This window comes from Homarus americanus, unplaced genomic scaffold (genome assembly GCF_018991925.1).
Source record: "Homarus americanus isolate GMGI-L3 unplaced genomic scaffold, GMGI_Hamer_2.0 scaffold26351, whole genome shotgun sequence".
In the NCBI taxonomy this organism is placed as follows: Eukaryota; Metazoa; Arthropoda; class Malacostraca; order Decapoda; family Nephropidae; genus Homarus; species Homarus americanus.
This window is the reverse complement of record NW_024724368.1, coordinates 3379742-3397042: the sequence shown is the minus strand read 5'-3', so window position 1 is coordinate 3397042 and position 17301 is coordinate 3379742. Positions and strand designations below refer to the sequence as shown.

At 43.4% G+C, this 17301-nt stretch overlaps 1 protein-coding gene across 1 annotated transcript in view; it reads left to right on the top strand.

Annotated features, from left to right (window-relative positions):
• Positions 1 to 17301, top strand: part of LOC121864164 (A disintegrin and metalloproteinase with thrombospondin motifs 7-like) — a 99572-nt gene that overhangs the window by 28742 nt on the left and 53529 nt on the right. The window contains exons 2-3 of the mRNA XM_042363147.1: positions 15593 to 15792; positions 16178 to 16363. Coding sequence (XP_042219081.1) covers positions 15593 to 15792; positions 16178 to 16363 — 386 coding nt within the window. The remainder of the gene's footprint in view (positions 1 to 15592; positions 15793 to 16177; positions 16364 to 17301) is intronic.

The following is a 17301-nucleotide window of genomic DNA, read 5'->3' as shown; positions in this document are numbered from 1 at the left end:
GACTACACAGTATACATGTAGTTCTGTCAGACTCCGGGTTGCTTGTATGTAGTACCAATATCCAAGGCACAGGTTTGTATATATACTGTGTTGAGGGGTAGAGTCAGGGCGCTAGGGGTACTTCTTGTGTGTGGTGGGGGGGGGGGGTGACTGTTTATAACCATTAAACCTAACCACACACATTCTTCTAGGTAAACAGTATGTGTGTAAGTGTATGTGATTAAACTCGTGTGTACATAACATCTGTTTGTCGCCACACTTGTAAACACTAAAGCCAATACAGATTCGAGTGTCTTTAGGTGTTGTGTAAAAATGTTGTTTATGTGTCTTGCTCATCAGCTGCGGCGGCGGAGGAGGAGAGAGGAGGAGGGGGAAGAAGAAGAGGAAGGAGGAGGAGGATTAAGAAGCAGGAGGAGGAGAAAGATGATTAAGAGGAGGAGGAGGAGGATTAAGAAGCAGGAGGAGAAAGATGATTAAGAGGAGGAGGAGGATTAAAAAGAAGGAGAAGGATTAAGAAAGAGGAAGATAAAGAAAGAGGAGGAGGAAGAAATGTGGGGCATATATTTGTGCACAATGTCTTAAAGCTGTTGGTACAGTTTGTTGACTTTTTGTAACGTTAACGACCATTGCTGGGACACTTGACCGACTCTTGTGTGTGTTGTGTGAATAGTTTTCATCTCACACTACAGCGTGGGATATCTATTGGTGTGCTGGCGTGAGGAAGTGACTGTAGTGGTGCTTGATGCTGCTGTAGTGGTGCTTGATGCTGCTGTAGTGGTGCTTGATGCTGCTGTAGTGGTGCTTGATGCTGCTGTAGTGGTCCTTGCTGCTGCTGTAGTGGTCCTTGATGGTGCTGTAGTGGTCCTTGAAGCTGCTGTAGTGGTTCTTGATGCTGCTGTAGTGGTCCTTGATGCTGCTGTAATGATACAACAAAATGAAATCACAACAGAATAATAACTTAATAAAAGAAAATAACAACACCAAAAATAACAACAACAACAACAACAACAACCGGAGTTTTAAGGTAAACAACAATAACCATTAAAATAAATACCTTTTTTTTGGCCACTCCACCTAATATCACTTTCAAGCTTTCCTCTGTAATTCTCACACACCTTTACTAGACTTTATCCCCCTTACAAGTGTTACTACCCGCAAGGTTGTGCCATACAGATGCGACTTGACAACTGCCAGCGTGTATGGTGGGCCCTGATTGGCTGTACCACTGGCTGGCTGATTGGGTGAGGGATGGTGGTGGTGCTGAGGGCGTATACTGTTGGAGAATGTGCGTCCCGTCTGCGTATAGGGACTCAATAATGGGTGTTTTGCTATCTACCGCGGCCATAGTGTGTTATGATAGTCTATGATGGTCTTAAAATACATCTGGATACACTTATGTGCTCTAGGTTGCACTCAAGTTCACTAGGATATACTGGTACTAATATTATACTCTCTTGTACCCCCTTCCATCATTGGCGCCAATATTGTATACCTTCTTAACGCCAAAACTGTACCCCCTTCCATCACTGGCGCCAATATTGTGTACCCTCTTCCATCTTCGCCGCCAATAACTGTACCCTCTTCCACCACTGGCGCCAATAATGTGTACCCCCTTCCACCACTGGCGCCAATAATGTGTATCCTCTTCCACCACTGGCGCCAATATTGTGTACCCTCTTCCATCACTGGCGCCAATATTGTGTACCCTCTTCCATCACTGGCGCCAATAATGTGTACCCTCTTCCACCATTATTGCACTTAGCCAAGCACCATAAACACAGGTAGAGGTGACAAGCTAAAGTGCATGTTAAAACACTCTTGCAAGTGCTGTACGTACTTACCTTTCACGTACAGAAGTGCAACATGTCCGTAGTGTTGTTTATCGTACGTGGTGACTGTGTACTGTACGTGTTTATGTGTGTATGTATTGTTTGGATATATAAATACAACTATTATGTGTATGTGTGCGTGTTTTGTGTGTGCATGTATCCATATGTGCGTGTGTTGTGTGTACATCTCAACCATATGTGTGTGTGTGTGTGTGTGAGTGACAGGTCCCCGTTTAGTTTCAGACTTGGTGTGTGTGTGTGTGTTGGTTCTGGCGCCGTCACTCCCGTCCCAGCCATTACTGCCAGTATTTTGTCACGTCCGGCAGATTATTCTTAGTGTGTGTGTGTGTGTGTGTGTGTGTGTGTGTGTGTGTGTGCGCTCTACTAAGTCACGCTGATAGTGGTCGTGTTAGTCTGCCGTTGACATGTCTATGCTAATAATTGTCTCCTTATATCACAGTTTTACCATTTTCTTTCACTCTCTTTCGTATTAAAACGTAACAGAGAGAGAGAGAGAGAGACAGAGAGAAGAATAAGAAGCTACAACAATAAGGAAGTGAAGCTTAGATAGTACTGAAGGATAAGTAAACAAGCGTTCGGAAGAGACATTATTATGAAATTCAGAAATCTAAAAAAAAAAAAAACATTTTTCTTATTTTAGCGTTCATATTTTTTAAAAGATGTTAATAACCTTAGATATTAAAACAAAAATAACATAATTATTAAAAAAATAGTACCACTAGTTTTTTTTTATGGCTGAAATTGTCGAGTAAAACCAATAGTGAATTCTCAACCCGAACACCACCCCCGCCCCGCCGTGTTGACTTGTACAGTATACACTACACTGAGGCGATGTTTTGTGGGTGATGCGTATCAGGACAAGCAGCCATAAATCCTCCCCGTCTTATTGATCCAAAAGTTTTTTATTTATTTATTTATTTATTTTTTGCAATTGTTTTCTGATTACTGGCGAGTCTGGAGTCTTGTCTAGACCAGCAACACCCACGCGCTTGATGTAGCCTCCCAGGGTGTTGTAGTCATGATGCTATGCCCACATGTTAATGCTACGCCCTTACTACGCCCACATGTTGTTGCTACGCCCTTACTATACGTCTACATGTTGTTGCTACGCCCTTACTACGCCCACATGTTGTTGCTACGCCCTTACTACGCCCACTTTATAGCCCACGCCCATGCTACGCCCACGCCACGCCCACATTCAAATAAACGCAATGTAGGAAGCAGATACAAGAGGGTCAACAGATGCGAAATAAATTTTATACGATTTAAAAAGAGACGGAAGGATGCACAAGACAGAAAGACATTCACAGACAGACAGACAGACAGACAATGTGAATTCCGGGGCGTGTTAAGCGTGATTACTTCGGACAGAGGAATGCGAGGCGGGAGGGTCGTGGCGCCAAGCTATTTATCTGTCTCTACACACACACACACAACTGCACCCCAACATTCTCTGTCATGTAAACAAAACACTTCCCTTCCTACCAAGCTAGTTAGGTTAGGTCAGGTCAGGTTAGAGTTGGTTAGTTGTTGGAGAGTTTTAGGTTAGGTTAGATTAGGCTATGTTAACTTATATGAGGTTAGGTTAAGGTTATGTCAGGTCAGGTCTGAGGTTTGTTTTAAAGAAAATTTAACACTTGTTTACGCTAGTTCTGTGTTGTGGTGTCAGACCTCACTCATTGCTTGGCTCCTGTTTCACGTGCAGTTTATGTCACAAATACCACCTGTCCCTACCTGTCTTATCTACACCTTCCCTACCTATACACCTGCCCTCTCTACCAGCTTCTTCCCTACCTACACCTTCCCTCCCCTACCTACACCTTCCCTCCCCTACCTATACACCTGCCCTCCCTACCTACACCTTCCCTCCCTACCTACACCTTCCCTCCCCACACACCTCCCTTCCCCACACACCTCACCTACCAACACCTTCTCTCCCTACACACCTCCCCTACCCACACACACCACCCCCTCCCCACACACCTCACCTACCCACACCTCCCCTCCCCCACACCTCCTAATACAGGTTAATAGTTTCATAACAAGAGTTGGGCTGGCTCAGGTTACCACCACCCAGGAATCTATGAACAGTCCTCCTCCAGGCGTCTCTTCCTGCCGTGTAGAGGGAAGACCGGCTTGTAAGGGTAACACCGTCCTGGTAACAACAACAACAGAGATAGTCGGCACACACGACGAAGACGACCGTAAAAACGACAATAAAGACAAAAACGACGGAAATTGACAAAAGGGGACGAAATACGACGAAAACAAATAAACAACAAACAAAAAATTAATCAGCAGTAAGTAAATGAGTTAGTCAGTTGACAGAGAGAAATTTTCAGAGCTGACTGATGCAGCTCAAATACTCCCGGGTATATGGCTGTCAAACATCAACATAACTATGCTAGGAGAAAGAGACACGACATTCATACGTATATCACCGTGGGAGACAAACAAACAAGGTCCCTTCCTCGACAGTATAGGGGTAGACAAAAAAAAGAGCAGTGTCAACTCCCCGTCAGGAGGATCAGATAACACATGAATCTACTTAGAAAGTGTTCAGAGACTCGGGGTTAGCTTCTGAACCCCTTCATTACACTGCTGTACGTCATCTCCCGCGTCACAACAAGGGGTTACTGACGGTAATTCAAGAGAGGGGCTAGACTCCCGCCCGTACATAAGGGAACGGAGAGCAGGTGCCAAGTCATGTTTTTTATTTTTTTTTTTGATGCTTAGTGTTAAAAAAATTACCAAAAGGATTATAAGAATTTAATAGTATAATTTAATGGGGCCTGAAATATTTAAGGAGTGTTTATGGTTCTGTAAATTCGCGGCGGCGCAACATCACTTGGCGCCAACCAGTGTCCTCAAAGCTTCGTCGCGGTAACGGACTCTAAACGACCCAATTATATTATATGACTACGGTGGCGTTATATTGTGTATGTCAGACTGTTTATGATTCTGAACCCAAGGAATCTTTTATGAACCTGTGCTCAAAAGATTCAAACTTGACTGTTTTCTACTCTAGTGATTTTTGAAAAAGGCGCCAGAACTAGTTGAAGGTAAGGTAAAGATGGCAGACAAGATAAACATTGAAATTTGACTGTGATGCTTATCGTAACTATGTGTGATGGATGATGCTCGGGCAGGAAGAAGACGAAGACGAGAAGAATTAAGAGAAGTGAAGAAGACAAAGACGAAAATTAATAACGAGGACGAAAAGAAGAATAAAATGAAGAAAAAACCCGGAAAAAACGAAGAACAAAAAGAAGAAAATGAAGAAGACAAAGACGAAAATTAATAATAAGGACGAAAAGAAGTAGAAGAAAATGAAAAAAAACACAGAAAAACGAAGAAGAATTAAAAGAAGAAAATGAAGACGAGAAAAAGAAAAAAAAACATTAAAAGGACGAGAAGACAACAAGTAAAACAAAACAAAAACAACATTCTTAAAATCCCCAAGAATCCGGCTCCAGATGTTATCACTCCCCCAGCCGGACCGACCCCGTGGCCAGACTGGACTACAGAGGGAATATATACTGTACACCTACTGGTATATTTTTCTCGGGTTAGGTAGAGGCAAGATGGGTGGTGGTGGGTGGAAGGAAGGGCTGGGTGGAAGGTTAGGCTAAGGGTATGGTTAGTGGGTGGAAGGAAGATGAAGGTATGTATGTATGTGTGTGTGTGTGTGTGTGTGTGTACGTACCCGGTGGCCACATCTTCAACCACTTACTGGACAATGATGGATTCGAGTTGGCCGGGAGAGCTGAGTTTAATTTCCTGGCTAAAAATAAACCCAGACTTCTTCTTAAAGCTGGCAGCGACATCTTTGATCTACCCAATTGTTGTCTGGTCGTCTCTTGAAGGTCTCCCTGTTTGTTTATTTAAAGAGGTGATTATTTCTTTAGGTAAATTTATTCCATAGATCAGTAATATGTTAGTAATTGTTGTATTTTTTGGATTTTATTCAGTAATAGAAAAAAAAAAGTTATATTAAGGTTTTAGTGGGAAGTTACTCCGATACAGCCAAACACCATGGCTTATAACAGTGTTCCATCTTGGCGGGCCGCGAGAGGAAATTAAACTGCCCCAAGGGAAAATTCTAATATATTGGTAAAAAAAAAAAATTATAAAAAAGTCGTTTATTTTGGCCGTTTCATCAGCTTTGATACCTAACTTGACGTCATCAACCACTTGGATAGTATTGGACACTTGATACAGTTTAAATTTTTGAATTCAATTTTTAGGAGAAGTTGTAACGTCCCTAACGGTTTTTATAATCCCATTTTAGCGAGAAATTGACTCATTATCCCCGAAAATTAAGTCTTAATTAGAAAAGAAGAACGTTACTGGTGGAGTTGTGGTTTAAGTATTGTTGATGTAATGTGAGTCTGGAGCAATTAGAAGCAATCAGATACACCGTCACACCTGTCTGTCAGGTTCTGCAGACGTACACACCAGCAAGCAGTTCCACCAGGGATAGGATCAGCCTCTTTGTGTCAAGTTATAACCTAACCTAACCCAACCTATCCTATTCTTACCTAACCTAAAGCTAACCCAACCCACCCTTATTTAACACTCAGATTTTCTCCCATCTTGCTAATCCAGATAAATCCCAGTATTAGTTTGTACTGTGATAGGTATGGGTCAGTTAGTACGGTTCTTAGCCTAATCGTACACAGAGAGTCTTGGGTCATTTCAATAGATAATTCCTGTATATAATAGTGACTGGTGACTCTAAAGGCAATACATAACATGAACCTGAAATAATACGTCTTTAAGCTGGAAATAAAGCGAAGACTTGAGTTATGACTAAGAATACCACTGTCTTCGTCTTCAAGGTAAAAAACCTCTATAGTAACTGACATGAAGGGTCATTATACTTATTAACATGTGTTTAATTGTTTTTACGTCATGTAGGTCAATATAAACACACTATCGGGTACAAAACAAAATAGATTTTTTTTACACCATCGGAAATACAAAACTTAACCGAACATCTTGTTATTTTTTACGAGGAAACTTAATTAAATCTGGATATTACCAACTACTTACAAGATAATATTCAAGAAATAATATATACAATGACGTGTTTGGGAAGGTTACGTAAGAAGGAATATATAAACTTTTATGTTCGTAGATAATGAACATAACTACAGGTAAAAAATATGGTAAGTGTGTGTTTGGTGTTTGGAAGTTTTAGTCTCTATAGAACAGAGAAAAATCATTAGAGTGAGGGATGAGGAGGGTGGTCAGTCGAGCCTATACTATATAAGGCTTACCTACCATTACCCCGTCCTCCAGGTACCACTATCTCCTTCACCTACCATTACCTCCTCCTCCAGGTACCACTATCTCCTTCACCTACCATTACCCCGTCCTCCAGGTACCACTATCTCCTTCACCTACCATTACCCCGTCCTCCAGATACCACTATCTCCTTCACCTACCATTACCCCGTCCTCCAGGTACCACTATCTCCTTCACCTACCATTACCTCCTCCTCCAGGTACCACTATCTCCTTCACCTACCATTACCTCCTCCTCCAGGTACCATTTACCACACTCTCCAAACGACTAGAAAAAGAGATTTGAATATTTAAATGACGAGAGGAACCCAACCGTCCTAACCGCTTTATTTGAAAAACATGAGAGGTATGTCCTGTGGTGGTGGTGTGTGGTGCAGGTTGGTGGAGAGGTGTGTGGTGCAGGTTGGTGGAGAGGTGTGTGGTGCAGGTTGGTGGAGAGGTGTGTGGTGCAGGTTGGTGTAGGTGTGATGGGTGGAGGTATGGTTATGGTGGGTGGAGGCGTGTGGTGGGTGGTATAGACGCACATAAGGTGGATGCAGAACTTGACAACAGAGTCTTCACAGCACCCCGGGTAAGACATCACCCCACCTGCTGAAGTCCACTAGAGTGTGTCGGTGATGGATCCAGGGGTGGGGGGGGGAGGGAAGGGACGGGGTAGAGAACAGAGGGGAGGGAGGTGGGGATAAGGAGGGGAACAAGAAGAAGGTGGAAGAGGTAATATTTGACTTGATATTTACTGAAACTAACCATGATTAATATAGACAGTAAAAGCGAGTAACAAAGACATTATCTAACAACAAACGACGGTGTAGTAGACAGACGATAGACAGACAAGAAACAGACAGTAAGAGGCTGGTCTTGGATGGGTCAATTGTCTCCAGATTGTATTTTGTCTAATATTGATAAGACGATCAGTGAGGCGCCAACCCACACGTGATAAGTTATTAGGTGGGTGGACGCTGTGAGGGAGGAAGTTATGTGCAGTAGAAGTAAGGTTGAAGTTATATAGTAAAACCCTCTATTTAACGGATTATAGAGGAAAATCCGTTATATGGAGGGAGTTGAATTAGTGGACAAGGCTGGTTTTTACGGCACATGTGAGGAAGGAGTTTTTTTTTATTGCGATGATGATGAACGAATCACAGTGTACAAGCGAGATTGATTGATGTTTGTATGGTTGTGTACAAATGAAGATGTTTATCATTGTGTGTGTGTGTGTGTGTGTGTGTGTGTGTGTGTGTGTGTGTGTGTGTACATCCTCACGGGAAAATGTTTATATATAACACTATGCTGAGCTATGGGGAGGGGGGGGGACACTGTACCGTTAACACTACACCCTCTACCACACACTAACACTACACCCTCTACCACTACACCCTCTACCACACACTAACACTACACCCTCTACCACACACTAACACTACACCTCCTATAGTACACCGTAGATAAGAAAAGGTGAATGGACTGTCTATACAAGTTTCTTTTTTAAGGAGGGCGGGTGGGATACCATCAGGTCTTGGGATTTTTATTATGGTCTTGTGGGGAGGAAAACACGACGGCGGGTTGGCAGGACGCCCAGACAGACAAATGCTTGGACGTGCTCCTTGTTTTTTCATAGCGAGTGATGTGTGTTGTAAGCGCCCGCCCAGCCACCCTCCCAGACACTTCCGTTTTCTAATTATGTAAAGAAAAATGGAATAGAAGGGGGCAGACTGTAATGATTTATATACTTCGTTATTAAATTGATTTCTCATCTATTAATAGTATTTTTCGTTTTAATTTATCGTTACGTAACACTAAAACACCGTTAATGAGTCAGTAGGGGGTATGTGTGTTGTCAGTAATAGAAGCGACGGTGAGAGCTGTAAAGAAAGACCCGTGGGATCACCTTGGACAGTGAATCAATATCGTAAATATTGCTCAGAAAAATATATGCCTGCTTCTGCTCGACTCAGTATCAGCAGGAAGTTCTGGTATACTGACTACTGACACGGGAACAAGGGATGTAGATATACTTGTGGTCGGGTCCTGAACATGCATACATACATACATACATACATATACATACATACTATACATACATACATTAATCTGTCTTGTTGACATACTTTCGTAGTTTTTTGGTGTCAAGAATTCAAAAGTATATAATTAAGAGTGTAGTGATGATAATAGATGTACTGTATGTCTTCCCGATGTAGTGACTCCTGTAGACACCAGCCTACAGTCCAACTCTCTTCTACATCAGCTACACAAGGTTAATAATATCAGGCCAATAGGAACCATTACTACCACTACACACAGTCTTATTCACTCTTGAAGTAAAACTGTTTTTCTCTTGATTCCTGGCGAGATTAATGGACAGGTGTAACTCGGGCCTCCTCCCAAAAAGTATCTATACACCTGATGAATTTCCAAATGAGTATCGTGTATCACTATCTGTGTTGACATGACTATATGCTGTCTCACTCACGACTGTTTGCTACCACCTTGACCCCTCCTTACCCCCGCCTCACCCCACCCATCATCCATTACACACACCAGAGCCGCGTATCTCAACCCCTACCCTCTCCCCTCCCTTAGTCTTACCCTGGGTTCCTCTCCCCTGTGGTCTGTGGTTCCCCTGCATGCCCAGCTCCATGCCCAGGGTACCGACAGTGGTTGTGATAGGCATTGTGAGCATATGCATACACACAAGCATAAACGTGAGCATACATGTTTATACACACTCGCAAGCAAGGCTACACTCAAGCTCACACACACACACACACACACACACACACACACACCTATCTTACTACTCCTCTCTACCTTCACTATCTTCTCATTTTATCCTCATCATCATTCACCATTCACAAATTCTTGCACGTTTCTTACCTCCCTCGTCACTGAAACTCACCATCGCCACCTGAAACTTCTCGTCCTCCTGAAACTTAAACACAATCTTATGAAACTTGATGTCTTTCTAAAACTTACTTACCATCGTCTGAAACTAAACCCCCACAGGTGAGAAGTAATTATCCACTATCACAGGTAAACACGTTTCTCGTTGTTGTTATATACTGAATAGGTGGACAAGTGTGACACCTCCGCTAATGAGATTTCTCCCACCTGGTGAAAATGTGTGTGTGTGTGTGTGTGTGTGTGTGTGTGTGTGTTTAGGGTGGTGTGAGGAATATCTATACCACCACCACCACCACCGCTACTACCACCACCACCACCACCACTACCATGCATCTAAGTTTAGTGTTGTGTATATCTGTTCTTCCTTAATTCCCTCTATTCTATAATGTCATTGCTCTCTCTCTCTCTCTCTCTCTCTCTCTCTCTCTCCACACCTATATTATACTAAAACGTCTGACCCAACTAATATACTCTTATATAAACACCTGCAAACAATATAAAATTCTTCACAACACGCAATCACTATACTTATTTACCACACTATATCCTCATTAGACACACTATACCACTATTAGACACACTAATAACACTATAAGACACACTGTATCACTATAAGACACAATATAGCCTGGTGTAGCATATATGTATAAGCTCTTCTCAGTAATTGCAAGTTATACGTAAATTATTGAGGATATACCTATAATTTGCACCGATATATAGGCGATACATTATATTAAACGACGATATATAATTGGTGGTTGTTATATGATTCCCTTAAGGTGAATAAATAATGAGTTAACTGTAATAAATTAAATTATATTATTATATATTATATACGTGTGCGTGTAAGTCGACAGTGCGCGTTTGTGAGTTATCGACACACCTATACTACATGTACACGCATACATACACGTAGTAGCACCTACACATGCATATACACACACAAAACAAAACGTACTCACACACACACACACCACAAGAACATATTTCACCACAGTTACCACATTCACTGTTCTTCTCTCTGTAATCTAAACGAGAATAATTACATCCTCCCATTACTAAAGTATTCGTTCCTCTTCCCAGGTGTAATTAGGGGTAATGACCACGTGTGTGTGAGTGTGTGGCGAGGAAATGTCTACAGGTAGACTCTTGGTCAACTCTGTGTGTGTGATGCTATCTTGAGAAATGGTCTATTGGTGGTGATTATGGGTACTGGGGCTACCACCTTACTCTGCCGCCTCCTGATGACTGACTGACGGACGGACACACACCCTTGTACTCTCTCCAACACTACACAGGCGTCTTCCACCCACACACACACCATGGTCCTCGATGACACCACTCCCGCCTCCAGGTATCCTCACACCTGACCACCCATGATCACCTGCACCCCCTCCAGTGTTGCCAGAGGTACACGCCCCCTCCCTCACCCAGTGATGCCAGAGGAACACACACCCCCTCCCTCAGTGTTGCCAAAGGAACACATTACAGTCTACCTGATGATCAACATAACTCGTTCACTGTATGTCGTTATATTAGCTCAGAAATGACATGCAAGTACAGGTACAGAAGGTGGCGGCCAGAGAACAACAAGGGGAGAGAGAGAGACCTCCCCAGCTGTCATTACTCAGGTGTGGAGGAGCCTGGAGGACGAGTCATACACCCAGTAGACGAGGTCAAGGTCGTGCCTGCATGACAACTTGCCAAGGTCGCTGTCTCCTGCACCGTCAGGATACTACACTACACCTCACTCCCTGGGAACTGATTTTAATAGAGGCAACCGGAGTGTGTTAACAGTTCACACGGCGGGAAATCGTCTCCAGGTGTGTAGCAGGTGTGTGTTTGGAGACCTTTACTCCTCATAGATGGAAGTTTGTTGACAGTATCGACGTGTGTTATGTTGAACCTGACCGATACTGTGAAGGGTTGGGTCATTAAGACTCATTATGGTGTGGCCAGGATGATTTGGATACGCTGTCCTGGAGTGTGGTGGGACAACTACCACAATTACCATCAACCACACCCCTCTACCACAACTACCACCAACCACACCCTCTACCACAACTACCACCAACCACACCCTCTACCACAACTACCACCAACCACACCCTCTACCACAATTACCACCAACCACACCCTCTACCACAACTACCACCAACCATACCCTCCTACCACTTCCACCAGCCACACCACCACAGCTTCCACCACCACACCCTCTACCCACAACTACCCCACACCCTCTACCACACCAGCCACACCTCTACAACTACCACCAACCACACCCTCTACCACAACTACCACCAACCACACCCTCTACTGGCCACAACTACCAACCACACCCTCTACCACTACCACCAACCACACACCCTCCTGCCACCACCCCCACTACCCAACCACCCTCTACCACACCACCAACCACCCCTCTACCACAACGTGGCCTCCAGCCTCCCCCAATAGCCACACCTTCGCCACCATTTATTTACCTTAATATTAAATATCCTAATACATAAGCAACTATCCTATCTGTGTTAAATTAGTTGAGCCGCAGATCGATGCGGCATTCGGTGACTGTAGCCTCATAGTCGATATCTGCAGCAGTTGACGGAGTAGGGGCAGAAGCTCTCGTTCCCCTGAGGCAGAGCAAAGCCGACCGAAGGAGAGAGAAGGACAGTCGACATCTCATCCAGGCTCTACCACAATTACCTACCAGCATCCACACATTGTAGTCACATTGAGGAGCCAAAGCGAAGCACACAAGTTGGAGGCCCAAATGTGTGTGTGTGTGTGTGTGTGTGTGTGTCCCCTGTTTACCGTCACTTGTGTATGCCAGGGAGGAGGCAGGGTGATGGCGAGGGCTGGTCTTGCATACAGAGGTGGGGGGAGGGGGTGTGAATCTGTCGAGAATAGTGGAGGAGGCATTCTCATTCTCTCTCTCTCTCTCTCTCTCTCTCTCTCTCTCTCTCTCTCTCTCTCCATCTTTGACTAAATAAAAAGTAAATTGAATATTTTGTACCTTACCTAACCTAACCTATATCAACACCATCATTACACTATCACCAACAGCCTCCACCATCACCATCAGTCAAACATTTAATACAGGCATTTCCTCTCCTCTATTGTCTACAACATCGGTATTCTACACACACACACACACACACACACACACACACACACACACACAGTACCCCCTCCCCCCACACGAACCAAGAGGACCATGATGGCTTACCTCTCCATCCAGCTGAGGTCTAGGGGGAAAAAGATGCTATCCCACTCATAGACCATTTCGGATTAGGGATTGTAAATATAGATTATGATCCAGCCAGACGGTCGGGATTGGAGATTAGGAATTAGTAAAGCTTGTTCAGGTAGCCATTATGTCTAGCCCAGAGAGGATTATGTCTTACCGTGGTGGTCCAATGCCTGGTTACTTGTGGTGTACTGTATGTATGTCTGTCTGTCTTCCAGTAACATGTCTACTTTAACAGCCATATGTCTACTTTAACAGCCATATGTCTACTTTAACAGCCATATGTCTACTTTAATAACCATATGTCTACTTTAACAGCCAAATGTCTACTTTAACAGCCATATGTCTACATTAACAGCCATAATATGCCTACTTTAACAGCCATATGTCTTATAACAATTTTATAACTCATAACATTACGCATTTTATTTATGATCTTGTCTTGTCTGTAGTTGTTGTTATTATATTTCTAACGTGTTATTTTTATTGTTATTTTTCCTTTATGAAGAACAAACAAGAGAAGGTATTATTATTATTTACATTCTGTCTGTCTCTCCCTTCTTCCTATTATTTGTATTTCTTCTGGTTCTCTTTCCCTCCTCTTGATTTTTTTCATTTTCTCTCTTCTTTCTTTCTCTTACGTTTTTACCAACACACACACACACACACACACACCTGGGCAAACCCCCTCCTCTCCTCCCCCTTCCTCTCTCAGGTATCTTCTGTACTTGTATATCCAAAGAGTCACTTAATACTTACTTATAAACACGTACAGTCAATACTTACCAATGTAGTTACGAAACTTTATATAACTGTGGCAAAAAATGATACAAAAATATCCATGGCAAACAAAATGGGATAAACTTGGCAAAAATGAACAAAATAAATATCCATGGCAAACAAAGATGGGAGTTTTGATTACACACGAGAGATAAATGTAGTGTAAAGATTTCTGTGTGATCAACAGGTGTGCATTTATTACCTGTGGTCGGGCAGGTATCGGAAAGTACCTGATTGTAGTGTTCAACTGGACGGCTGGTGCAAAGCGTCTCTTAGTATTATTATTTTTTTTAAGTTGATCCTGAATGCTAAGTCGTGTGTGTGTGTGTGTACAGCTGCGTCAGGCGATGAAAGCGTGGAGTGACAGCCCAAGGACGTCTGGTTGTGCCGGGGTGATATAACATTGTTGCTAAGATGGAACTTCACCAAAATGTATTTATTTTTTATTTTTTCTTTACTAGTTGAGACACACACACACACACGACTTAGCATTCATGGTATTTCTGGGGTACATACACATCTCTTAAGACAAACTTCAGCTCTCTATCTTCATATCTGTAGCCGCGTAGAGCGAGAAACCACACGAGGCCGAACTAACAAACGGACAAAGTAGTTTTAGATTACCACCATTGAGTACAAACTCCTCGAACACATCAAGGGTGACTGAGGAAGATACGAGTGTCACCACAAGACTCTCAGCCATAAACGCTTTTACTAGTTGAAGTGTCACTCAAGGGTCGGGGGGGGGGGGGACAATAGCTCAGAGCATTACATGAGGTCCGTTGTGGCCATCATGTTAACAGGTGTAAGGGAAATAAGTTTTCATGCAGGTGTTATGTAGTGACGTCACAACCTCGTAGGCCTACACATATGACACTTTTTAACCTAACCTAACACGTTTTATGTAGAGTGTAAGAAGGTTAGGTTAGGACTATCTCGTGATTACTACCCTGTGCCCCGGGAGAGGTGGGTTGTGGGCACCGTCTAGACTGCTGGCGAGGATGATGCAATACTCACCTGACGAAGATCACCCGTCACACTGGAACAGAGGTCAAGGAATTCTAAACACTGACCTGAGGTATTATATAGAGTTTATTAAATCATCATTCATTTAAAAGTCATAATGTGGGTCATGGGAAGAGGTCAAAGGTCGTTAGTGTGAAATATTACTCCTTACTTCCCCCAAAATTCTCCATCAACTACCTAACAGACTTACAGTACACTAACGAGGTCATTAGAGTCATTAAGACCTTCAAACAAAACGAGTATTGTCCATAATTACTCAGCGATGTTTCAGTGATCGAATTTGAGTTGAAGGAAAAACCTGTAGGAGGCGATGAAGGTGTTGTCTCGTCCCTCCTGCACCGTCAAGCATCGCGTCTCTGCAGGAAATGTAGTGAGAAAGAAATAAACATCAGGATGTACTAAATATGTTGTGATTTATTTTCCATATGTGGGTCTTATAGTAAACAGGTAATTAACAGTCAATATTTCCTTCTTGACAGCGGAATATGTATCGACGCTGAGGTCCTACGAGGTGGTCACCCCCAGGAGAGTTAACACCGACGGTACCTTCCTCACCCACCGCCTCCTCCATCACCACGACACTCCCGCCCTTAGATCTAAACGACACGTCGCCTCTGTAGATCCTCACCACGACCTCAACCTCCACTACATGATATCCTTAGATGGGAAGGATCACCAGGTATGTTAAGGATCTCGAACCAGCGTAGGATCAGTGTAGGATATTATCACTGAGTTTAAGAGGCTAGGTTAGCTATTTACTTCTCCTAGTTCTCTATATCCCGACAGACATATAAACTTCTGTTCGTTAATCTAAAAATACAGTATATTTTCATCTTTTTTGCTTCCAAATTCTTTAAATTCCACAATTTTTAATTTTTACGTTATCATGAATGTATGTACAGTATGGTCATATTCTTGTACAGTGTGTGTGTGTGTGTGTGTGTGTGTGTGTGTGTGTGTGTGTGTGTGTGTGTGTGTGTGTGTGTGTGTGTGTGTGTTCCTATAGATACAATTACACCTGTTTGTATGTTAATTAGACTAACTCAGGTGTGTTTCTCCCACAGGTGACCCTCAGCCCCAACAGGAGGTTCTTGGCGCCCCATGCAGTAGTAGAGCGGCGTCGTGGGGGCGCTCTACTCAACGGCAGTTCCCACGCCCAGGTCATAGGTCACCTGCCCTCCTGTCACTATCACGGCTACGTCAGGAATCACACCGCCTCCCGCGTCGCCCTCTCCGCCTGCCATGGTCTGGTACGTGTCTCTCCTGATGCTTGTTGTGTTGTGTTTATTTATGTGTCTGTCTGTCTGTCTGTCTCTTTGTCTGTCATTAACACCATCAGAAACTCTTAAGTAATGACTGATGGTAAAATAATAAACATAGTCTGGGATTTATATGGTAGGAACTCTGTGTGTGTGTGCGCGCGTGCGCGTGTGTTAGGCAAGGGCGAGGAAGCTCTTGTGTGGCTAGCTATGGAGCATAATATATACGAGGAGCATAATATATCTGTCTGGGGTCCGTCAGTACAAAGTAATGAACACACACACTTGAATCCAAAATAACTCACATCCGGATAACTTTGAATACTAAATATCTTACACCTTCGGATAACTAGACCAAAAATGACAGAGTAGAAGAAGAAGAAAGTCAGTCGAATACACCGGATAGCTTCAAACATAGGTTGGATGCTTATATGAGCAATAGGGGTTGGGTGTAAATGGGACTGCCCAGTATGGGCCAATACGCTGCAGTTTCCTCCATTCCAGTCAGTTAGACAGGGCTCAGAGAAACATCAGTGACCAACCCTCGTCATGGTTATCGTGCGTGACCTTGGTGAGATAACACGTAAAGGTCAAGGTCGTAATCGAATACGTTTTGTACATCTACAGTCGAGTCTTGTTTCATGACCTTCAGTGAGGCCATTGGTTGTTGCTGGGTAGTTCTCATATAAAGGTAATGGGCACCAGTGATGGGCATGATGGTGCTGGGCATTAGTGGTGATGGGGATTAGTGGTGGGCATGATGGTGCTGGGTGTCAGTGTTGGGCATTAGTGGTGATGGGGATTAGTGGTGGGCATGATGGTGCTGGGTGTCAGTGTTGGGCATTGGTGGTGATGGGTATTAGTGGTGGGCATGATGGTGCTGGGTGTCAGTGTTGGGCATTAGTGGTGATGGGGATTAGTGGTGGGCA